At 39.0% G+C, this 21,722-nt stretch overlaps 2 protein-coding genes across 2 annotated transcripts in view; both read left to right on the forward strand.

The window, feature by feature from the left end:
* LOC109424792 (glutathione S-transferase D7) overlaps window positions 1–7,353 on the forward strand; it is a 51,358-nt gene extending 44,005 nt beyond the window's left edge. Inside the window, exon 7 of the mRNA XM_019699977.3 lies at window positions 6,793–7,353. Coding sequence (XP_019555522.2) covers window positions 6,793–7,287 — 495 coding nt within the window. The 3' untranslated portion in view covers window positions 7,288–7,353. The remainder of the gene's footprint in view (window positions 1–6,792) is intronic.
* A 137-nt stretch (window positions 7,354–7,490) lies between these two features.
* Window positions 7,491–8,706, forward strand: LOC115253692 (glutathione S-transferase 1-like). The gene is made up of 2 exons (XM_062842206.1): window positions 7,491–7,808; window positions 8,206–8,706. Exons 1-2 carry the CDS (start codon window positions 7,491–7,493, stop codon window positions 8,704–8,706), a joined length of 819 nt encoding a protein of 272 aa, XP_062698190.1.
* The last annotated feature ends 13,016 nt before the right edge of the window (window positions 8,707–21,722 follow it).

The following is a 21,722-nucleotide window of genomic DNA, read 5'->3' on the forward strand; positions in this document are numbered from 1 at the left end:
TGATACTGTCTTTTGAACTTTCAGAACACTGACTGGACATGATGCATTACAAATCGTTGCTTTGTATAATGGAAGAAGTTACCGTTACATTCATAAACTTTATGATCTAAACACAAGAACAATTTGGATGATTTAGGATATCCCGATTGATCTGATACTATCTATCTTTGTTTATTCAAAGAAGTTGCCATTACATCCGTAAACTTTAAAATTTAAACTCAAGAACAGTTTGACTGACCTAATCCTGGGGTTTCCTGAAAAAAAATATTTTGTTTCATATTCTTCCCTTCCTATGCTGTTCAGCACTTAAACCACAGAAATACATGGAAAAAAACCTCTTTAATACGCTCGGAAAAATTCAGGCTTCGAAAGGTTAAAACATCTACCAAAACTTCTTCGGAATTTTCGTTTCCTGGGATTTTATTAGTTTCTTATGATTATCTTTGGAAATTCACCCAAAAATCCTGCGGAAGTTTCTACAGGAATTCTTTCAGCGATTTTTTTTTAGAAAATCATCCCAGGAATACTTCAGAAATTCTGCCATGGATGCTTTCGGAAATTTCTTCATAAGTTTGTCCAGATTCCAAGTCCAAATTTTCCAAGGATTTATTTTAAAGTGGATCCATACATTCCTTAAGAAATTACTCAAGAAATCCGGTCTTAAAATCTACCAAGGTTTCTGACAGAAGTTCGTACGGTGGTTTTCTACGAAATTTCTTAAGGGGTTTCTTCAGATATTCCCTTATGAATTTCTCCAAGAATTTTTTAAGGTATATTTATATGGGCTTAGAAATTATTTCGAAATTCAAGAAATTCATCGGAAATATTTCCAGAGATTCCTTCCCAATGTTCGACAGCGATTTGTTCAGAAGTTCTTTCAGGTTCTGCCATCCTGTAGAAATTACTCCAGAGATTATTGCAGTATTTATTACTTTCAGTGATTCAGGCAGTAATTCCCAGAGAGTTTTCTGCACGAGCTCAGTATTCAGTATTCTTCAGAAATTCAACAGAGATTCTCCAGAAATTCCTGCTGAGTTTCCTTTTGAAATTCATTCGAGCAAGAATTTTTATGTACATAGACTGCTTCAAAATTTTAGTGACTGCTCAAGGAAATTCAGCTGAGGATTTCTACAGTAGTTCTTCCATGGAGTTTTTCAGAAATTCTTCTGAAAATTTCTTTAAAAATCTACACTGTTTTGAAAATTATTTCCAATGTTTCTCCAAGAATGACAGGATTTTTATAGAAATTGCTCTTGTGGTTCATCATAAATATCTTCTGGAACTGGGAAGGCTTTGGAGATCCCTGCAAAATTGATTCAGATATTCCTGTGGGGATTTTTCAAAAGTTCTTCAAGAAATCTCACAAAAATTACTGAAGAACTCTTGTGTCTTGTGTAGGCATCGTGCTCGAACGGTTAGCGACGTCAGTCGTTTATGTGTCTCGTAAGCCTCGCAGTGTGGGTTCGATTCCCGCTCTAGTTGGAGAAAACTTTTCGTCGAACGAAAAATTCTTCACTGGGCCACTGTGCTGTCCGTTGCCTAATGTCAGTAAAATTCAGCGGCCTCTGGCCAAAGACGGTGTAATTGTCTTTCTTCTAATTATCTTTTGAAGAAATCCCAGAAAGAATTCCGAGAAACCCCTGCAGGATTTTCTCAAGAAATCCTTAATAAAAATCTGGAGATATCTTTGGAAATTCCTTGTTGATTTTTGAGAAATTCCTGGACAAAAATTCCTAAAGCAAATGCTTAAGTTATCTTTTGAGCAATTCCTGGATAAACGCTTAGGATAATACCCAGGAGATGACCTAATGAAACACTTTGAAATGCCCTAAAAATTCTCAGAAATAATTCAAGAGAGATCTATGGATAAACACTGCAAGTAATTAAAAGAAAAAAAATGCCTGAGAGACTTCTGGATGGATTCCGGGAAAAATCCGTAGATGAATTTCTGAAGGAAACTTTAAAAAATGCCGGCAGAAATCGTAGACAAAAGTACTGGTGGAATTCTTGAAGAAATCCCTCAGTAAAATTCTAAAGGATCCTTATAGGATTTTTCGAAGTAATCCTATGAAGATTTCCTGATGATACCTCTGAAGGAATTCTCAAAAAAAAACTTATACTTTTTCTGAAGGGATTTGTACACAGAAATCCCTAAGCTTCTATCTCGAGAAAGTAAGGGAAGGAAATTTTGCAGAAACACTAAAAAATCCAAGAGAAATTCCTTAGAGAACCACTGGGGATAGAAAAATTAATTTGTTGGATAATAAAATAATATTTGTAATATGTTAAGGAATTGTCGAGAGACTATTGAAAACTCTGAAGGAATCTCTGAATAAAGGTCTGAATGAATGAATAGAGTAGAAAGGAAGGAACCTCTTCCTTTCATCAATCATTTCTGCAAACATTATGAGGAAAATCGTTATAGAAATGTCTGAAATAATCTCCGAACCTTCGAAAAAAAAAATGCTCCTTAAATTGCATCTTTTGCAGAAACGTTTGTAGAAGTTCCTGGAGAAACCCTGGAAGAATTCCTTGAAGAATATCTTGAGAACTTTCAACAAAAACTTCCGGAGGGATCCCAAAGAGGAACTCTTGCACAAAATTCTGACAATATTTCTGGAGAAATTTATTCAGAAATGTTCGAAGAAATACATGGAAGAATACAAGCATGAACATAGGTTTTAGTCCTTGAAGGAATTTCCTATAGAACTCCCATTAGGAATCCAAGGAAGAATTTCGAAAGAAATTTTTGACGAAACCCATCTACCAGTTTCTGAAGAAGTGCCAAGGATAATTCCATGGAAAATTCCTGAAATAATCTCTACGGAGGAGTTCCTGATAAAATTTTCAAATAAATCTATGGAGCGTACGAGGGATGTAAGTTGGCATCTTACATGCTGCGATTTTTGTTTTATCAATTATACACGATTGGAAACCAGATTTTAAAATGGCGCTAACAGAAGGATTCCTGCAGGTATTCCTTAAGGGGACCTACTGAAGCTGCTTCTGGGATACTTTTAGGAAATCTTACGGAAATTCTTCCAAGATAATTTTCTAAAAATCTTTCAAAAATTCTTCCTGAATTTCTCCAGAAGAGCTTTCTAGGATTCCCTCTGAGTCTCTTTCTAGGATGACAGAAAAAGTTTTTCTAGGATTTTGTCAGGAATTCCTTCTGACATTCTTCAAAGAGGTTTTTTTTTCAGGAAACCCCTCTAGGATTAATTAAAAAAATTCTAGGATTCCTGCAAGAGTTTTATTTTGGTATTGGTGTAGCGGGAATTTCTTTTGGAGCTTCTTTTTTGAATACTTCCAAGAGATTTTACAGTATTCTCTCTATATTCGCTATTTGATTTGTACTGCGTTTTTTTCAAGAATTTTTCTGCTGAAAATCCTTCTAGGAATTCTCCTGGAGTAACTTTTGGGAATCCTCCGGAAGTTCCTTCTGATGTTTCCTATAGAAAACTTATGAAAATTCTCCAAGAGTTCATTGTAGGAATCCTTTCAAAGTTTTTTTTTTCTAGGAATCGGGCAGGAGTTCTTTCAAGAAGTTCCCCAATAGTTTCTTGTAGGAAACCTTCAAGTTTGATAGGCTTCCTTCAGGAGTTTTTTTGTTTTTCTTGAAATTCTTAGTTTTTCTCTGGGAATCCTACAAGAGTTCCAAATTAAACTGTTCCCTAACGGTACTTCCCTAAATACTCTTGAGGAATCAACAGGAAAAATGCAATACATCAATTAACCTGAAATTTTAACTGAACTGAACTTATTATTTTTTTAAACTTCGAAGTTATAAAAAAATCCATTTTGCAGAAAATGCTGAAAAATTGATTCTGAAAAATGTTGTAACCAATCAATCTTAAGGGTTAAATTGATTCTACGAAGTCGTGAACAGTTTTGCGAAAGCAGACGTTGCCTTTAACATTTGCATTTCAGAATTGTTTCAATTTGAAAAAGTTGTGTTTTTAAATATCTTTTAAAAAAAAATCAGTGCTCTTGAAGTCAAGATATGGTGGGCTGTATCACCTGCGTTACGGTAATTGGTTGGTAATTGGCCATGAAATGTGTCAGTTCCTTGTGCACCTTGTTCATAACTACTGCAATGGCCAAATAATAAGACAACTAAGTTGCTCCTCAAATCAAGGATATAAGCTCAAAACGAATTCCTGAAGTAGTTCCTGAAGGAAGGCTTAATGACTTTGTGCAGAAATTCTCAAAGGAATACTTAAGGGCATCCATGGAAGAATTTCTCAAAAAATCCTTTGATGAGTTCCTGAAGTAACCACTGGAGGAAATTCTGACATTCATTATTTTCTAAAGGAAACCCTTGAGCAGAGCTGCCATAATACAGATATATTCATATTATACCAATTTTCTATCAGTCTTACAGATTGCGTTTTATATGGTATACAGATTTTTTATCCACCGGAGTATGCACGGGATACAGTTTTTTTTAAGAATTTTGAAGGAATACAGATTTTCTAAAATATTCATATAGATTTTTCAAATAAAAAACCGGTAGCTCTGCCCTAGCAGGATATTTGTGGAAACCCATGTTTTTTTTTCTATGGTAATAAAGTTGAAATTTTTGGAGGAATCTCTAAATCACTTTAGAATCCCCGGAGGAATTTCCAAAGGAATTCCTAGAGGATTCTTTGACAATCCATGGAGAATTTTCTGAGGGAACTTTTGGGAAAATCTTCTCAAGCAAACTTTGGTTGAATTGAAAAAAATAAAAGATTCTCTTAGAGAGTTTCTAAAGGTATACCAAGATGAGTTTCTAAAGAAGCCCCTTTAATATTTTCCTTAAAAAAGTCTCTGGAAGTTTTTGAATGAAGGAATTTCTAAGGTAATATGTGGAAGATTTCCCAAATAAAACCGGCGGAGGGATTCCTGGAGGAATACGGAGAGAAATTTGAGAAGGAATCTTGAGAGGAATTTTGAAGATATTCTTAGGAATCTTTTCTGAAGAAATTGTTAGAAAAATTTCTGCAGCAATGCATGGAAGAATTTCTGAAATAAGTTATTGCTCGAGAAATTTCTGAAGAAACTCACATGGAACTTGTGGGAGAATCCCTGGATAAATCTTCCGAATGAATGACTTTAGCAAGAATCCCTAGAGAAATCCCAAAGGCATCGCTGAAAAATTAGAATCCCAAAGGGATCTCTGGGAATCTTCCCGGGAGAATTTTTGAAAGGGAACCCTGTGAGATTTTCTAAAGAAAACTATGGAGGATTTTTTAAAGACGTCTTTGAAAAGTTTTCTACAGGAATCCTTCGAGGATTTCTGAAGCAAGCCATGCCAGATTATTCTTTAAGTTTTTTTTTTTTGAAAAAATTCTAGAGGAATCCCCAGTCAAATTCATGAAGGAATCTCTAAAGGAATTTCTAAAGTCATTCCTGAAGCAAATTTCCGGGTGCATCTCAGGATTTTTTAGGAATCCATGAAGGATTTCCTATGATATCTTCTAGATTAATCCTTAGAGAAATTACCGAAGGTTTTCTGAGGGTGGAGAAATTACCGAAGGTTTTCGGTGGTTTTGGAAGAATTGCTGAAAAAATCCCGAACTTTCGGAAAAAAATTCTGAAAGATTTTCTAAAAGATATTTCAGAAGAGAATTTTTAAATAAATATCTACAGGATTTTTTGCAGCATTTTTCTAAATGAATTTAAGAATTCTTGAAAAAAATATCAAGAAATTGTGCAGGAATTTTTGAATGAATTTATGAAAAAATTGTAAAAAAAAAGAATTTTTAGAGGAATCTTTGTAGAATTTTCTGAAGGAATCTATGAAAAAAATCCGAGAAATTCCTTGGAATCTGAAATATTCGTGGAAAAACTTCTAAGGTGTTCCATGTAATTTATTTTTCAAAGAATGTTTTGATGAATTTCCGGAAGGATTCTCCCTAATGAAGCTGAACAAAATTTCCGCAAAAATCCTTGGAAGACTTTTTCAAAGGAACTGTGAAGGAACTCCTGTGGGAATTTCTGTAGAAATTCTTGCAGATATTTATGAAAGAATCATATATTACACTAAATCATACGGTGATACAATTCATGCTCCCTCTACTGTCGACAATATTTTTTTTTAAAGTACTTATTAAGACCATTTAACTAGATAAGTTGATATCATCTAGTGATAATCATTTTATCTTGGGCAGACTACATTTTCCTCTCGACTTCAATATTTATCTGATTAATCGCTAAATCAAACCCAGTTCTTGTAACCTTCATGAACATAATCTATCATTTCCTATCAAAAATCAAGGCAAAAGCTCTATTCAATGCCACAAAATTAAAAACAATTGCTTATCCGAAGTCACTATGGTGTATTATCTGTTCGCCGAATCAGCAACCTTCTCCCCATTCAACAACGTCTCTCAACCATAGTTTTAGCTTTCAGCACTCTGGCTTCTTGGCCTTTGTATTTGGTGAGAGACTACACAGTTTTCCTCAATAAGCCTTCCGAAGTTTTGCAAAATTTCCGCATATTATACTTTCTCATGCTTTTCTGTGTTCTGCAATCAACCATCATAAGTGATAATTTCCATAAGTTTAACTAGAACTCGTTTACATGTATTTATGTTCTATCCGCGCACTTTCACGAGTTGATGAATATACTACACAGTTCTATTTATTGAATCGTCCACCACCTACCGCACCTATCGTACCTACGTATTCGTTCACATTCATGTTCTGTGTGATTGACCCGATCGATAAACGTATAATCAAATTAACCCTACCCCTTTCTCTCCATGGACGACCCTCCGACCCACCACCCCACCACGATAAAACCAGCTCAACCCCCAACACTGCATCCCCACCCTGGTGGACAACGGTTTCTCCCTGTGGGAGTCCCGGGCCATCATGGGCTACCTGGCCGAAAAGTACGGCAAGGACGACAAACTGTACCCCAAGGACCCCCAGAAGCGTGCCGTCGTGAACCAGCGGTTGTACTTCGACCAGGGTACGCTGTACCAGCGCTTCGCCGACTACTTCTACCCGCAGGTCTTCGCCAAGCAGGCCCCCGTTCCGGACAACGAGAAGAAGATGCTGGACGCGCTGGACTTTTTGAACACCTTCCTCAAGGATTCGAAGTTCGTTGCGGGTGATGAGCTGACCATTGCCGATCTGAGCATCTTGGCGACGGTTTCCTCGTACGATGTGGCCAAGGTCGATCTGAGCAAGTACCCGAACGTGGCCAGCTGGTACGCCAGGTTGCGCAAGGAAGCTCCCGGAGCGGACGTGAACGAAGCCGGCTGCAAGGAGTTTGCCAAGTACTTCGAGAAGTAGGGGGGCGGGTGTTTGAATTTGTTAAGTTCGTGAATAAAGTTTTTTTGAGTTGTTGAATCACTAAAAGTGCATGGTTTTGATTTCTCTGAGTTTGTTGGAAGACTTTGACTAAAGGTAGATGTTTGTTTCTCAAGCTCAACCCGCAACACTGCGTGCCAACGCTGGTGGACGGCGACTTTTCGCTGTGGGAATCACGAGCGATTATGATCTACCTGGTGGACCGATACGCGAAAGATGATGTTGGAGGACAGCTCTACCCGAAAGATCCACAGAAGCGAGCTGTGGTAAATCAACGGCTGTACTTTGACATGGGTACACTGTACCAACGGTTCGGAGATTACTACTATCCGCAGATATTCGAAGGAGCTGCGGCAAACCCGGAGAACTACAAGAAGATCGGAGAGGCATTGGAGTTCTTGGACACATTTCTGTGTGGTCAACAGCGTATCGCCGGAGGAAGTTGTCTAAACTCTGGCAGATTTGAGTGTGCTGGCAACACTGACAACCTTCGAAGTAGCTGGGTATGACTTTTCGGGTTACAAAAATGTTCACGAATGGTACGGAAGAATCCAGAAGGTAGCTCCAGCTGCCGACGTTAACCGAACGTGGGCAGAGGCTGCCCGACCATTTTTTGAAAAGGTTCAAGCACCTGCGAAGTAGGCTTTGATTTTGATTTACCATTATCTTATCTTGAGTAGTATGGAAACGGTGAATAGCGCCTATTTTGTTTCCGAGGGGGCATTGCAAATAGATAATAAATCTCACATCATCGTTATTTGCATATCTCGAGAGTTGTTTATCTTCCCTTCCCGAACAGCAGAGTCACGACAAGCAACCGCACAGGATAGCATGTCCGTCAACAATTATCCAAACCCTGTACAAGCTCAATTAACCTCCCTGAGTGTATGTCTTCCACAGTTGAACCCGCAGCATACCATCCCGACCCTGGTCGACAATGGCTTCTCCCTGTGGGAATCCCGCGCCATCATGGGCTACCTGGTCGAAAAGTACGGCAAGGACGACAAACTGTACCCCAAGGACCCGCAGAAGCGCGCCCTGGTCAACCAGCGCCTCTACTTCGACATGGGTGTGTTCTACCAGCGCTTCGGAGACTACTGGTACCCGCAGATCTTCGCCAAGCAGCCCGCCAACCCGGACAACTTCAAGAAGATGGAGGAGGCCGTCGGCTTCCTGAACACCTTCCTGGAGGGCCACCAGTACGCCGCCGGCGATGAGCTGACCATTGCCGATCTGAGCTTGGCCGCGTCCGCCGCCACCTACGAGGTCGCCGGATTCGACTTCTCCAAGTATCCCAACGTGCAGGCATGGCTCGAACGGTGCAAGAAGAACGCCCCCGGCTACGACCTGAACCAGGCCGGTGCCGATGAGTTCAAGGCCAAGTTCCTGTCCGGAATGTAAGGCGCGCCCACATTCCCAACTAAAAGTTGAATCTATATCCCATTAGGTAACGCACATCACATTGTCTCGAATGTTTACATTAAACACGAATTGTTGGTTAAGAATCATCTCAAAAACGAAGCAGACCATGCGTTTTATGCGATTTTTTCTTATGGTTTGAAAGAAATCCCCCGGCTCGTAAATCCAAGCAACATTGTTGGTGCACTAGAAGAAATTTGTACGTTGGTTTCATTTGATCATTTAAAAATTGACACACTAGAACCTCCATTTAGTTAACGAGTAGAGACTATCTAAATACATGTTTTATCTAAATTGAATCAGTTTATTACCTAAATAGATTTCTAGATTGCCATTAAGTTCAAGAAGGACGAGTGGCTAGAAGATTTAAAAAGGGGATCGTGTGGCGTTTCAAAGAGCTTTAAAGAGAGTTTCAATAGTAGAGGGGGTTTCAGAGACGGTTTCAAGCGTTTCAGGAGATTTAAGAGCGTTTTAGAGGGCTTCATATATAGTCTCTCAGGTGAATTTCATGAGGTTTCAAAAACGTTTCGAAGCATTTCAAAGCGATTCAAGCCGTTTCAGTAGGGGTCAAAGGATTTTTAGAGGTGATTCAGTATGCTTCATAGCCTCTCAGGTGAATTTCACGGGGGTTTCAAAGGCGTTGCAAGGAGATTTAATGCGAAGGATTTAATGGGGATATTGGAGGTTTGCCTTGTCCCAGATGATCTTCTAACGGAGGGATCAAAGGCGTTTCAAGGCGTTTTCATACTAGGCTCTTAGGTGAACTTCTCGAAAGTTTCAGGGGGTTTCCAAGACGTTTCGAAGAGTTTCAATGCGTTGCGTAGTGGGGTTTTAGAGGGCTTCACAGGCTCTCAGGTAAATTTCATGGAGTTTCAGAGGCGTGTTTGAAAGCGTTTCAATGCATTCAGAGCATTTCAGGAGGTATGAAAAGGATTTTGGGGGGTTTCATAGCTTCTTAGGATAATGTACGACTGTTTCAGAGGCGTTTCAAGACGATCAATGTGATTCAGAGCGTTTCAGGAGGTTTTGTTGGGTCATCAGGTGAGCTCCACGGAGGCTTTAGAGGGTGTTCAGTGGCGTTTCAGTAGGTTTCAACGGGGATTTTCTGGGCTTCAATCTTTCGGTGCCTTTAAGGTGAATATACATATAACGAAGCCACACCTAGAATTTTCAAGAGCACAAATCTGAGGAATCAAAAGATGGATTGCGCTGAAAAATTGATTGATTGCTGAACCGCTGGTGGTGATCAATCGATCAACCTACGATTTAAACGGCTACGCAGTCTTGTAATTTGGGAAAACGAGGTTTATTATTTGCCCGACGTTTCGACACTGGGGGTTTGTGTCATCTTCAGGGGTAATTAATTTTTCGTTTTTGGTCTTATGTTTCGTCTAACTGTAACTGTCTTGTCGAGTTGTTGTTGGTACATGACTTATTTGGTTTATCTAGTTTTGCAACGGACTGTCCAGAAGATCAATCGATCAACTTTTCAGCGCAAACCAACCCTCGGTTCTTCAGATTTGTGCTTTTGAAAATTCGAGGTCTGGCTTCGTTATATATTCACCTTAAGGATGCTTTAGAGGGGCTTACTGTGGCATTTTAGGCTCTCAAATGAGCTTTACGGGAGCTTCGGGGTTTTAGATGCATTTCAGAATATTTCAGAGGGGCTTTAGTGCTCCATAGGCTGTAAGGTGAGTTTCATGGCGATTTCAGAAGGGGAAGGGGTGTGCTTTTCAGACTTTTCATGATATTTTAGAAGGTTTAAAATCGTTTTAGGGGCCTTCATGGACTTACAGGAGCTTCAGGAGTTATTGAGGCGTTTCAAATCTTAAATAGTCCCAACCCCTCGTCATCTCTCACCCGCGAACATGTTATTAAATCCGCGTACTACTTCTTCCCCGTAAACTAACCTTCCCTAGTCTTAAGTATTCCAATGGTTGATTCCATTTGGGTAATATTACCTTAATGGAGGTATCTTAATAGATTAACCCTAAATGAAAATTTCAGAATATCAATTATGTAGGGCCCGCACAACTCAGTCGGTAAATGCGTACCTATGCCTGGGTTCAATTCCCGGTAAGACCTAGGATTATTCATAAAGGACATTTCTCTTATTTCCAATGCATACCACACATTTTCTGAAACCACCTAAAACACCCCTGAAACCCCTGAAATATCTCTGAAACTCTTACGAACACTTGTAAAATTGTGTATCCCCTCATAACGTTCGTTTTGAAAGCCTCTCTGAAATATGTCTTCTGAAAGCCTCTGAGTCTTTAAAAACTACGCAAATGCCCTGAATGTCATGAAGCTCTTAGAAGGTTACCTGAAACCGCATAAGCGTCTTAGAAGGTTTCCTGAAAGCCACATAAAATACCCGGGAATCCTTCCGAAATCCCTTGGATGCCCTGATATACATAGAACCCAAGTAACCAGAAGTTCAGATAAGAGGGTACTTTATAAGCTAAGCACCCAAGTTACCAAAAGTTCCGCTTCCCATGACAAAATGCACTTTCAAGTTCCACAAAGTTCAGATAAAGTTCCGAACGGAGCTTTCTAGCTGCTTAAGAGGCTAACAATGTGCCTTGCTGGAACTTCGCACATAAGTTCCTGCGAGGCTCATTGTTAGCCTCTTAAGCAGCCAGAAAGTTCCATTCGGAACTTCATCTGAACTTCGCGGAACTTGAAAGCTGCTTAAGATGCTACTCGGAACTTTGTTGGAACTTTCTAGTTACTTGGAGTTCATTACAGTAGCTTGATGTTCTAAGGATTTATCTTTGCCATTTTAGCAAAAATATCATTATAAGCAAATTTTCATAGATATCTTAATTAAATTCTCCAAATCAATGGATATGAAATGCAAATTAAAAAAAATGCAATTGCGATGAAGTACAAAGCGGATGAAATCTGACTTGAATCAATCCTCTGTCGACATCTAGGTTTGCACACTTGTACAGTAGCGAGGTTAACTTATCCATATTATGTATCTGTAGTAGCGCAGCGGTATGACGGCAGCTTATCACGCAGGAGGTCCCGGTTCAAATCTACATAGAAGTGCCATATGCATAAGTAAATAAGGCATTGTGGTGTCCGGTAAAGTGTAGGGCTCTAACGCAGCGACTACTGGTTCGAATCTGGTGGGCGTCATATTTTTTTTATTTGCACTTCATATTCATTGATTTGGTGAATTTAATTAACATGTCAATTAAAATTTGCTTACAATGATGTTTTTGTTAAAATGACAAAGATAAATGCTTAGAACATCAAGCTACTGTAATGAACGTCAAAGAACTAAAAGTTCCAACAAAGTTCCGAGTAACTTCTTAAAAAGCTTTCAAGTTCCACGAAGTTCAGATACAGTTCCGAATGGAACTTTCTGGCTGCTTAAGAGGCTAATAATGAGCCTTGCTGCGACCTTATTTGAACTTTGTGGAACTTGAAAATGCATTTTGTCATGGGAAGCGGAACTTTTGGTTACTTGGGAAACCACGGTGCTCCATTTACCGTTATTATAAAATAAAATATACCATCAAAACCTGAAACGCCATTCTCTTTATTTATCTATCCTACACCTCTGGGCAAATTTCTAAAATCATCGTTGAGCGAAATTTTGAGTTACGCCCTTTTAAAGGGCCTAACCTCTAAAAAATCGTGTTTTCTATAGATTAACACAACGTTTCATAACAGAATCATGAATTAAAGGCATCAATAACAAAAATTATCATGAATGAAATGAAAATTTGGGAGTATGCATCCATATCAATATCGGTGGAGTGCATTTTCTATCAAAATTGGTCATTACGCCAATATACGGTAGGTGTTCTTAGCGCCTGTAGAAAACAAACATTTCATCGGTGTAACAAATTCAATTAAATGTATATTTTATTGTGATCCCATATGTCTATAGATGTTCTCATTACTCTCAGTCAAGGCGATAGTATTCACATGCATACAGCACCAACATTTCAAAAGGACGTAACTGATCTTCAACACAATATCTTCTCCCATAGCTGTAGATCGTATTTCATCTTTTCCAGGACACCAACAACCACTATCGGAAAGAATTGCATTTTCTCCATCCAGTAGTGGTTGTAAATTGCGTCGGAGAGATGAAGGATTGGTTTCGGCAAGCAGTTTCGCCCTTTTGAAATGTTAGCACCGATATATTAAGAGCGTACACTCTATACAGCAAATCTGCTTTAAAAACAATAGTCAAAAATATGGGTTACCATAAATCAAACAAAAATAAATATGTCTGTGTGCCAAATATCTTGAGTTATAAGAATAGAAAACCAAAATATGGAAAGGCCAAAAGACAAAAAGTCTGAACAGGCAACAAATAATCAAGCATAATTTGCACTGTGAAATTTTTTCTTCTTTCAAAATATGTAGGTAAGACCTCTTGTCCCTGCTAGTTTTACTCTTATTCTACCTTTTGTTTTCCATTTTTTTTCATTTGTACGTTTTGTCTTCATCAGCTTCAGCATTTCAGAAGGGCATAACTGCTTTTTCATACGGCACCTTCGTTTATGGATGTAGATTGCATGTTGCCCCTCTAATGTAAGCCATCGAAAAAGGAGCATTCTTTTTGTTTAGAAGTGGAAACACAGCTCTGAAAAAAAATGTTTTGGAAAGTTGATACGCCCTGTTGAAATGCTGAGGCTGAGAAGACAAAACGTACAAATGAAAAAAAAATCGAAAGACAATATTGCGTGTTTAACCGTAGATTATCGCGCAAAAATGTTCAAAATCGCTAATAGATCGTCGCCAGTACATCATATCGTCTTCGTGTCTTCTACGATAAGTGCGGAGAATAGCTAAGGATTGACCGCGCAGAGTTAAATACAAACACGCATTTCTTTTTAAATTCTTGCAAAACTTTGCGCGATATTTTTTCTTGCAAGGTCAATAAAAGTAGAATTAGTAGGAACAAAAGGTCTTACCTACATATTAACAAAAAAAGAGAGAATTTTCATGCAGCATATTATGTTCGATTGTTTGAAGCCTGTTTCGACTTTTTGTCTTTTAGCCTTGTAATGTTTGGTTTTCTATTCTTTTATAAGTTATAACTTAAGATATTTTGTTTAATTTATAGTTGCCCATATTTGACTATTGTTTTTAAAGCAGATTTGCTGTACAGAGAGTGTACGATCTCTAGACCAACATGTGAAAAGGGCGGAACAACCGTTGAACGCCTCAACTTCTTCCATCTCTCCTAGGCGTGTTTCAATGCATTCATGCAAATTTATCCTGTTATGAGATAGAGGGGAGACTGCTCTACCTGTTACTGGTTAGAGTTTACGTGAATAATGGGAAATACGCTCAGGAGGATCTGAAGAAGCAGAAATTTGCAATGTTTGGTACGCACTTTTTAAATGTTAGTATAGTCTCGATTGAGTTCAACCCTCGAGCAGTCGCGTCTTCAAAAAATCGGAAAAATCGATTGAATTTGCATCTTGTGACTTTAATTTGCAGAAGACAGAGTCGATGAAGAGAAATCGACCGTGTTACTTTCGCTTTTATTTAAACTCAATCGGTGATAACATTTCAAAAAGGCGAAACTGCTTGCTGAAGCCAAACCTTTATCTCTCCGACGCAATGTACAACCACTACTGGACGGTGAAAATGCAATTCTTTCCGATAGTGGTTGTTGGTGTCCTGAGAAAGATGAGATACGATCTACAGCTATGGGAGAAGATATTGTGTTGAAGATCAGTTACGTCCTTTTGAAATGTTGGTGATGGATGCATGTGAATACTATCGCCTTGACTGAGAGTAATATGAACATCTTGTCTATACATATGGAATCACAATACAATATGCTTTAAATTTAATTGATACACCGATGAAATGTTTATTTTCTATAGGCCCTAAGAACACCTACCGTATATTGACGTAATGATTAATTTTGATAGAAATGCACTCCACTAATATTTATATGGATGCATACTACCAAATTTCAATATTATTCATGATAATTTTTGTTATTGATGCCTTTAATTCATGATTCTGTTTTGAAATGTGGTGTTATTCTATGGAAAACTCGATTTTATAGAGGTTAGGCCCTTTAAAAGGGCGTAACTCAAAATTTCGCCCAACGATGATTTTAAAAATTTACCCAGAGGTGTAGGATAGATAAATAACGAGAATGGCGTTTCAGGTTTTGATGGTATATTTTATTTTATAATAACGGTAAATGGAGCATCGTGGAAACGTCTTGAAGCATCTCTGAAACCGCCTTGAAGAACCCCTTGAAGCTTATCTGCTACCCTGTCAAAGCCCCGACAATACCTCTGAAAACCCTTAAGTTCATCTGAAAGCCTGTAAAGCTCCTTGAACCATCTAGAACATTCCTGAAATTGCTTGAAATTGGCGTCTAAGAGAGGTTTAGCATAAGCATGAACATTAGTGACCGTGCACTTCGTAGTTGCTACTCAGTGACTGACTAGAGCTAGCGGAATTGCACATCACCCTCAATGTACACATTCCCAGAGCCTAAACTTTATTTGGGTCAATGACGACGCCGGCCACGTCCTTACGGTCAACCGGAGAAGGGAAAGAATGTTGGCTTGTCAATCGTTGCTACTAAAGGTTGTATATACTACTCTACCCTCCACAGTTGTCACGGGAAAGAGTTTTTGTTAGTAGAGAAGGATGGATAGTTACATAAATAGATCAGAATTCACCTTAAACTTAAACGTTGTGATCCATGCAACTCTGAGCATAAATAAAACACATATACAAGCAATTGTGTCACCTCACAATTTAGACCTCGCAATTAGGAGATCTGGTGAATCGTTATACAATGTTACTTGCTATTATTTCCATGAAATCAAGATATTGAACCGAAACTTTGTGCTGACCTTATCACGACGGTTCGTAAAAACTAAAGGAAAAAAATGAAATATAATTGAGGAACAAAATACTGTGGTCAGCACCTCAAAGTGATGGGCTTTACCAAAATATAGGTGAATTTTATGAAAAACGCGAAAAAATAATAGGCGAGAAAACAGAGTTAATACATAATTACTATTAGTGCAAGACTCACCGCTCATATATTAATTCGATCAAATAGAAACCAAGTCGACACATAGAACCCAAGTAACAATGAATGCTGAACAGTGAGAGTATTAGTTGAACAATAGCTGGTTAATGGTGTCAATGGCTGAAAACAATGATAGCTGAATATTGGTCTGAAGTATGGCTTGTTCAACCTCTTTAATCAGCACACATATCAAGTTGAATAGAATGTTATTCATCTGGGTAACCAGCTTTAAAGCATACACCAACATGCATAATTAATCATCTGTTTTTCAGCCTTTAATCAACTAATTTTTGACAGCTGACCCAATCATGTTTTCGTGAAGTCTACATCGCTTCTTCAGCTTCAATACAGACTTGGTTCAACTTATGTTCTTGACTATTCAGACACAACAAGTAATGCTCTTGTTTTCGAGGATATGTATATGAGTGTGTGTGGTGTAGGTGCTAAGCTGAGTGTCTATAAATCAGGAGGTCCGAGTTTGATAACCAGTATTCCCACAGATTAATTTATACATTCATAAACTGTTACCAAAACTTATTTCGAGATTATGCCGACAAAATGTAGTAACAATTTCCCGCAGTGCATTTCTTCAGAAATAAATGCTATAAATCAGACACAGTATCTACGCAGCTCCTCTCTCGCACACTTTCATTACATCCACGATCCATCCTGCTTTGGCACACGATTGCCTCATGAAGCATCCACTGCACAATAGCACGATCAGGCGAGAGTGGTTGAAACGAAGCTGGTGATCGGTCAGTTATTTAGAGTGTTGGCCAGTAAAAAAATGCCTAACCAGGAAAATCTATAGGTGCATGCAAAAAACCTAAGTGCTTCGGCCACACCTCGAAATCTAAGTGCTGAATCACAAAAGGTAAAATCCCAAAGCGCGTTAGTCTGCTAGTGGACCAGGAATAACAACCTTTTCAGAGACGAATGCCCCAGAGGTAAAGTCTCTCTAAACAAAAAAAAAAAACAAAAAAAAAACAACCTTTTTAGGTCAGGGGTTCTCAAACATTTTCAGCTTGCGACCCACTTTTGATTTGTATAGAATTTGGCGACCCACCAGCACGAAATTTCATCAAATACTCAAGTTTTTGTAAAGTTGGACTGAGTTTTTAAATAAACATATTTTGTTACTTTCATAGGTTTTGATAAACTAACGTTACTTAACACAAACACTTTAAAAAATAGTTATACATAGTATTTAAAGATATATTGGCAATTGTGTGCTTCTGCAGAACTTTTAAAATTTTAATTAATCTGCTTCAAAATTAAAGATCGGTTTTTAAATGCAAGAAAAATTTACAACGAGTGAGTGATCATAAAGTACAGTTTTTTTTTAAATTATAGTACTGCTGAATGGTCAGATGAATCCTCTTGATATTTTTAGTCATATACTTTATGTAGAATTATTTTACTTTTATTTTTATTGAAACAACAGTTCAGTTCTCACTAGCTCGTCGTCGTCGGGCGAACGAAGAACCCTGCGTCACCATAGTGCAATGCCCGCGACATGCGTGCTTGACGCGTGACAGAGGAAGTGCAACACAGTCTCGCTGCAGAGAGACTTCGCGACAACGGACTTGTCGCGCGACAGCCCTATAGTGCATTGGCGGTGCGAGAGAGTGGAGCCGATCGCAGAGCATTGCGACTTTCGAGCCGTAAGGCGACGTAACATACCCATTCGTCGGGACGTTCGAGATGCAGTCGGCGCGACATCACGGGGCCCCCAACGTAGTTCATCAACATCAGCGGTTATAGGGCAGTGCCGAGCTTAGGAGATGACTGTATGTATCTAGTATATAAGCATGAATGAAGTAGACAAGAAATGAGCAGCAAATATTCTCCCATTATACTGAATTCACGCCGAATTATTCATGTAGTTTTTTGATTATTTGGCCTAGTTACTGCCACTCAAAATTCAATTGATTTGGGTCGATATCACGTAGTTGTTACCGTGATTTGAAATTGCCTAATCCGCACGCTCATCATTACTTTAGAGTCTAGATTCCTTTTCAAGGCAATTTCCTGAGAATAAAAGGAAGATTGTTACAAAACATCTCTTCGGCAAAATTAGACGTTTAGGAGCTGAATAAAGGATTGTACCTCTTATGCATAGTTTCTGTTCAAATGAAGGCTGATTTAAAGTAGTTGGAGAAACGTTTATACAGCATAAAATTGTTACCTGAGAGGGACAAACCAAACAAAATAGGTGAAAGATTGTTATGTATATATAAGATGGGCGAAAACAGATAGTTTTACAAACATCAACAGGAACAGTGAAGATCAATTCTTGGAAATATTGTATAAATCCAAACATGAATGTTTTACAAAAATATGAAACAAGCTCACCCATTAAAATCCATCTCTAGTCCACCGGAGAACATGTAGCTACATGTACCAGTCATCACCATTGGCGAATAAAAGTAGAGGTTATGTCGTGAAAATTAGGAAAGGTAAGCCAGTTCCCTATCAGCTTAATCATTAATTTTATAATCAATTTTGAATTTTGAAGATTATCTGGAACGACTGAATTACTAAAATACGGAATGGGATTTCTCAAAACATAACATCAACATAACATGAGACAATGCTTTTTTTCGCGGGACTAGCTTTCCGAATCATCCTCAAATCCACTTAAATTCTCTTTTTTTTGTTTTGTTTTTCTCCAGTATGGCCCTTCTTCTTATTCTTTTTTCTTATTCTTCTTCTTCTTCTTTATGGCTCTACGTTCGCACTAGGACTTGGCCTGCCTCGCTTCAACTTAGTGTTCTTCGAGCACTTCCACAGTTATTAATTGAAGGGCTTTCTTTGCCTGCCATTGCATGAACTTGTATATTGTGAGGCAAGTACAATGATACACTTTGCCCAGGGAGTCGAGAAAATTTTCCCGACCGGAACGGGAATCGAACCCACCGTCTCCGGATTGGCGATCTATAGCCTTAACCACCAGGCTAACTGGAGACCCCTGTCTCCAGGAGACTGTCTGTGCCTATTCGTTCCAATAGTTCATGGCGTTGGAGGGATATCGAACAGTAGATAGAATAATTAGTTTAATAACTATACTACATGCTATTTGCACACATGATTTTTGGGTCTTGTTTGTCAAAAGAAAACAAATTGTGAAGTTAAATAAAAACTCAAGTTAGGACGTGGTTGTGGTATCCAGTCACAACAAAGCAGCCAATTCGACTGCTTTGCCATCAGCCGATTTTTTTTTTCCACCACTTACATCACGGAACAACCATCCGCTACAACAATATTCACTAAACTGAGGCATCCTTGCTCATCAAACGCGCATCAACACATCGTTGATGTTTATAGTGCGCTACGCGCTGTCGAACGTTAGCCCTCTTTGAGCACTTTTATTCGCTAAAATGAAGGCATGCGTGTGCGCTATAAAAATCCAATAAATATTTGAACTGTTTAATATACTGTTTAACCTTTTCCTGACAGCTCTGGATACTACAGTGGTGTATCGACTTTATTTCTTCAAATATCGACGAAAATTCAACAGTCGGATGGTTTAGGGGATTTGCAGGAGAGCTATTGGGGGGTTCCATATGGATTTTTGTAGGTGATTTCAGGGGTTTTTAGGGAGTTTCAAAAAAGCTCCAGGCTCTGAGAGCTTCTCGAGGAGTTTCAAAGAGTTACAAGGACCTGTTTCTAGGTGAACATTTAGTGGTTTGTGAAGGTTTGCATGGCCGTTTCAGGAGGTTGTATATGTGTTGCAGGGGGGCTTCAGAATAGTTTTTAGTTGTGTTTTGGGGGCATTCCATTGCTTACCTGAGTTCTAAAAAGCGTTTCAGCCTTGTGGGATTTCAGAGTACTCCATGAGAATTTTGGGGGGCATTTCAGAGCATATCTGGAGGTTTCAGGGGCGTATCATGGAATCTCAGAAGATTACGACTGGTTTTCCGGAGCTTTTGAGGGGGATTCAGGTTGGTCTTTAGAGGTATTTCAGAGGATTTTTTAAGAAATTCAGAGAGTCTTAAGGGGATCTCGGTGGTATCAGAGCGCTTCATTGCGTTTAAAGGGGTGTCAGAGCACTTTAGGGGTTTTAGGTTTGGCACTGGAGCTCTGAACCCCTCTAAAACGCTCATCGAACCTCTTGAAATGCCCCTGAAAGCAATTGAAATTCCTCTGAACCCCCAGCTGGATGAAAGAATTTATTGAATTCCCTTCTATTAAAGTTAAGCTTTGATTTACAAAAGATTAATTTTGCAAGTCCACTACTTTCAAAGCTACCAGAAGTACGGATAAATGAGTTAATCATGAGACAAAGGCTCCAATCAAAATGTTTTCATGAATATTGTTTGGGATAAAACTCCTCCCATTATCGAAGTCTTATATACTATGCGCCCCTCCACCTTTTGCTGGAATCACGCAAACCCCCTCCCTTGCCATCTTTTCTGTGCACGGACCTGTTTGATTCTGCAGTGTAGATAGACATTGACAAAAATGTGATTCACTGGGAACAGGGATGGGATCATTCATTTGCAAAGAGTTATTCATACATTCACTTGATACTTTCTCAGTTCAGAAGCATTCTATCAAAAAACTGTGTATGGATGAATTGAACCTTGTTGTTTTATCTGAAAGTTCGCCGAATAGCATTAGGGTCGCACACGCATACCAAACTCGTGAACGAACTGTGAAAGCAACTCTGCACGCGGTGAATGTAAATTACATTCAAGTCGTGGAGAGTTGCGTTTGCTGCCTTCTGTTGACTAGCTAGTACATTGTTCTATTAAGTTTCAGGTAAAACAAAAAAAAAAGTGCTCCATACATTAGTTTTTTTTACGATGTTTCTGAAGCTAGTGTCGTTTTTCTTTTTTAACCTGGGTTGGAACTGGATTGGCGGAAAATGTGTAAACAAACAACGTCAAAAAACTTTAGTACAAGCGAAACCGAAGTCGGGTTGGGGTTCAAACTGTGATCTCATCCAGTTCCAACCCAGGTTGGAACTGGATCAAAAAGAAAAACGGCATAAGTGTAATTATTTTACCAAGACTTGTACATGTACTTTGATTGCGGGTAGAGACAGAGATCAGTCTAAGTAGTGTTAGTGCTTGATGGGGATTTGTGAAATTTGTGAAGCATTTGTTTATCTTGGCACACTTTGTAACATGTGGCTTTGACGTTTCCCGTTAAGTGAAAAAGCGTATTTCAGTTACGGAAAGGGCCTTTAACGGATTACGTAACCGGCTTAAGTCTCGTAACTTACAAACGCAAACGAAATTCGCTCTGTAAAAGACTCTGATTCTTCCGGTAGTCCTTTACGATCACGAGGCGTAAACCACAGACAAATAGACGTAACACTTGCGAAATTTCCATCGACTACGCTTTCAACGAACATTTTAAATTTTCATAGTTGTGGCTTTCACAACCAGAGGCGCGCGCATGGTTTTTCTATGCGTTCGACGTTTCACACTAGCGCCTTCTGTTGGCGATATTGCACAACACAGTGATTCATGCAACTTTTCCACCAGGTGATGGTAGTGTGAACTGGGCGATGGATTTCCCTGAAAATCGTTCAATGTGCTACGTCTGTTTGTCTGTGCGTAAACGTTAAAGGAGGTAGGCCGGAAAAAATTGGAATACAAAGTATTGCAGACAATTTTTGGTGGGAAACAAGAAAAAGTGTGTGGCACAAGCGCATGAATCACGCACGAGTTATACCAAGTATACAAAGAAACAAATATTGTGAAACGTTGAAAATACGGCAGACTTCAATGGGCTGGATACGTTGTGAAAATGATGGAAGGAAGCGAATAGCGAAAACACTATTCAGCAGGGAACCAGGTAGAGGGCAGCCACCTCGTGGGCGACTGCGAGCGCTCTCACTACACGCAGTTGAAAAAGACCCTACACGTTCGGGGAACTGAAGGAACATCGCCTAAAACCGACGAACATGGTGCTCTACTATATGGTCGGCATTGGAGTGAAG

This window comes from Aedes albopictus, chromosome 1 (assembly GCF_035046485.1).
Source record: "Aedes albopictus strain Foshan chromosome 1, AalbF5, whole genome shotgun sequence".
Taxonomy (NCBI): Eukaryota; Metazoa; Arthropoda; class Insecta; order Diptera; family Culicidae; genus Aedes; species Aedes albopictus.

What these genes read in the sequence shown, in the direction of transcription:
- LOC115253692 (XM_062842206.1), top strand. Translation starts at nt 7,491, where the DNA reads ATGATCTACCTGGTGGACCGATACGCGAAAGATGATGTTGGAGGACAG. An exon ending in ACAACCTTCGAAGTAGCTGG is followed by an intron (nt 7,809 to 8,205) that starts GTATGACTTTTC and finishes TGTCTTCCACAG; the next exon opens with TTGAACCCGCAGCATACCAT.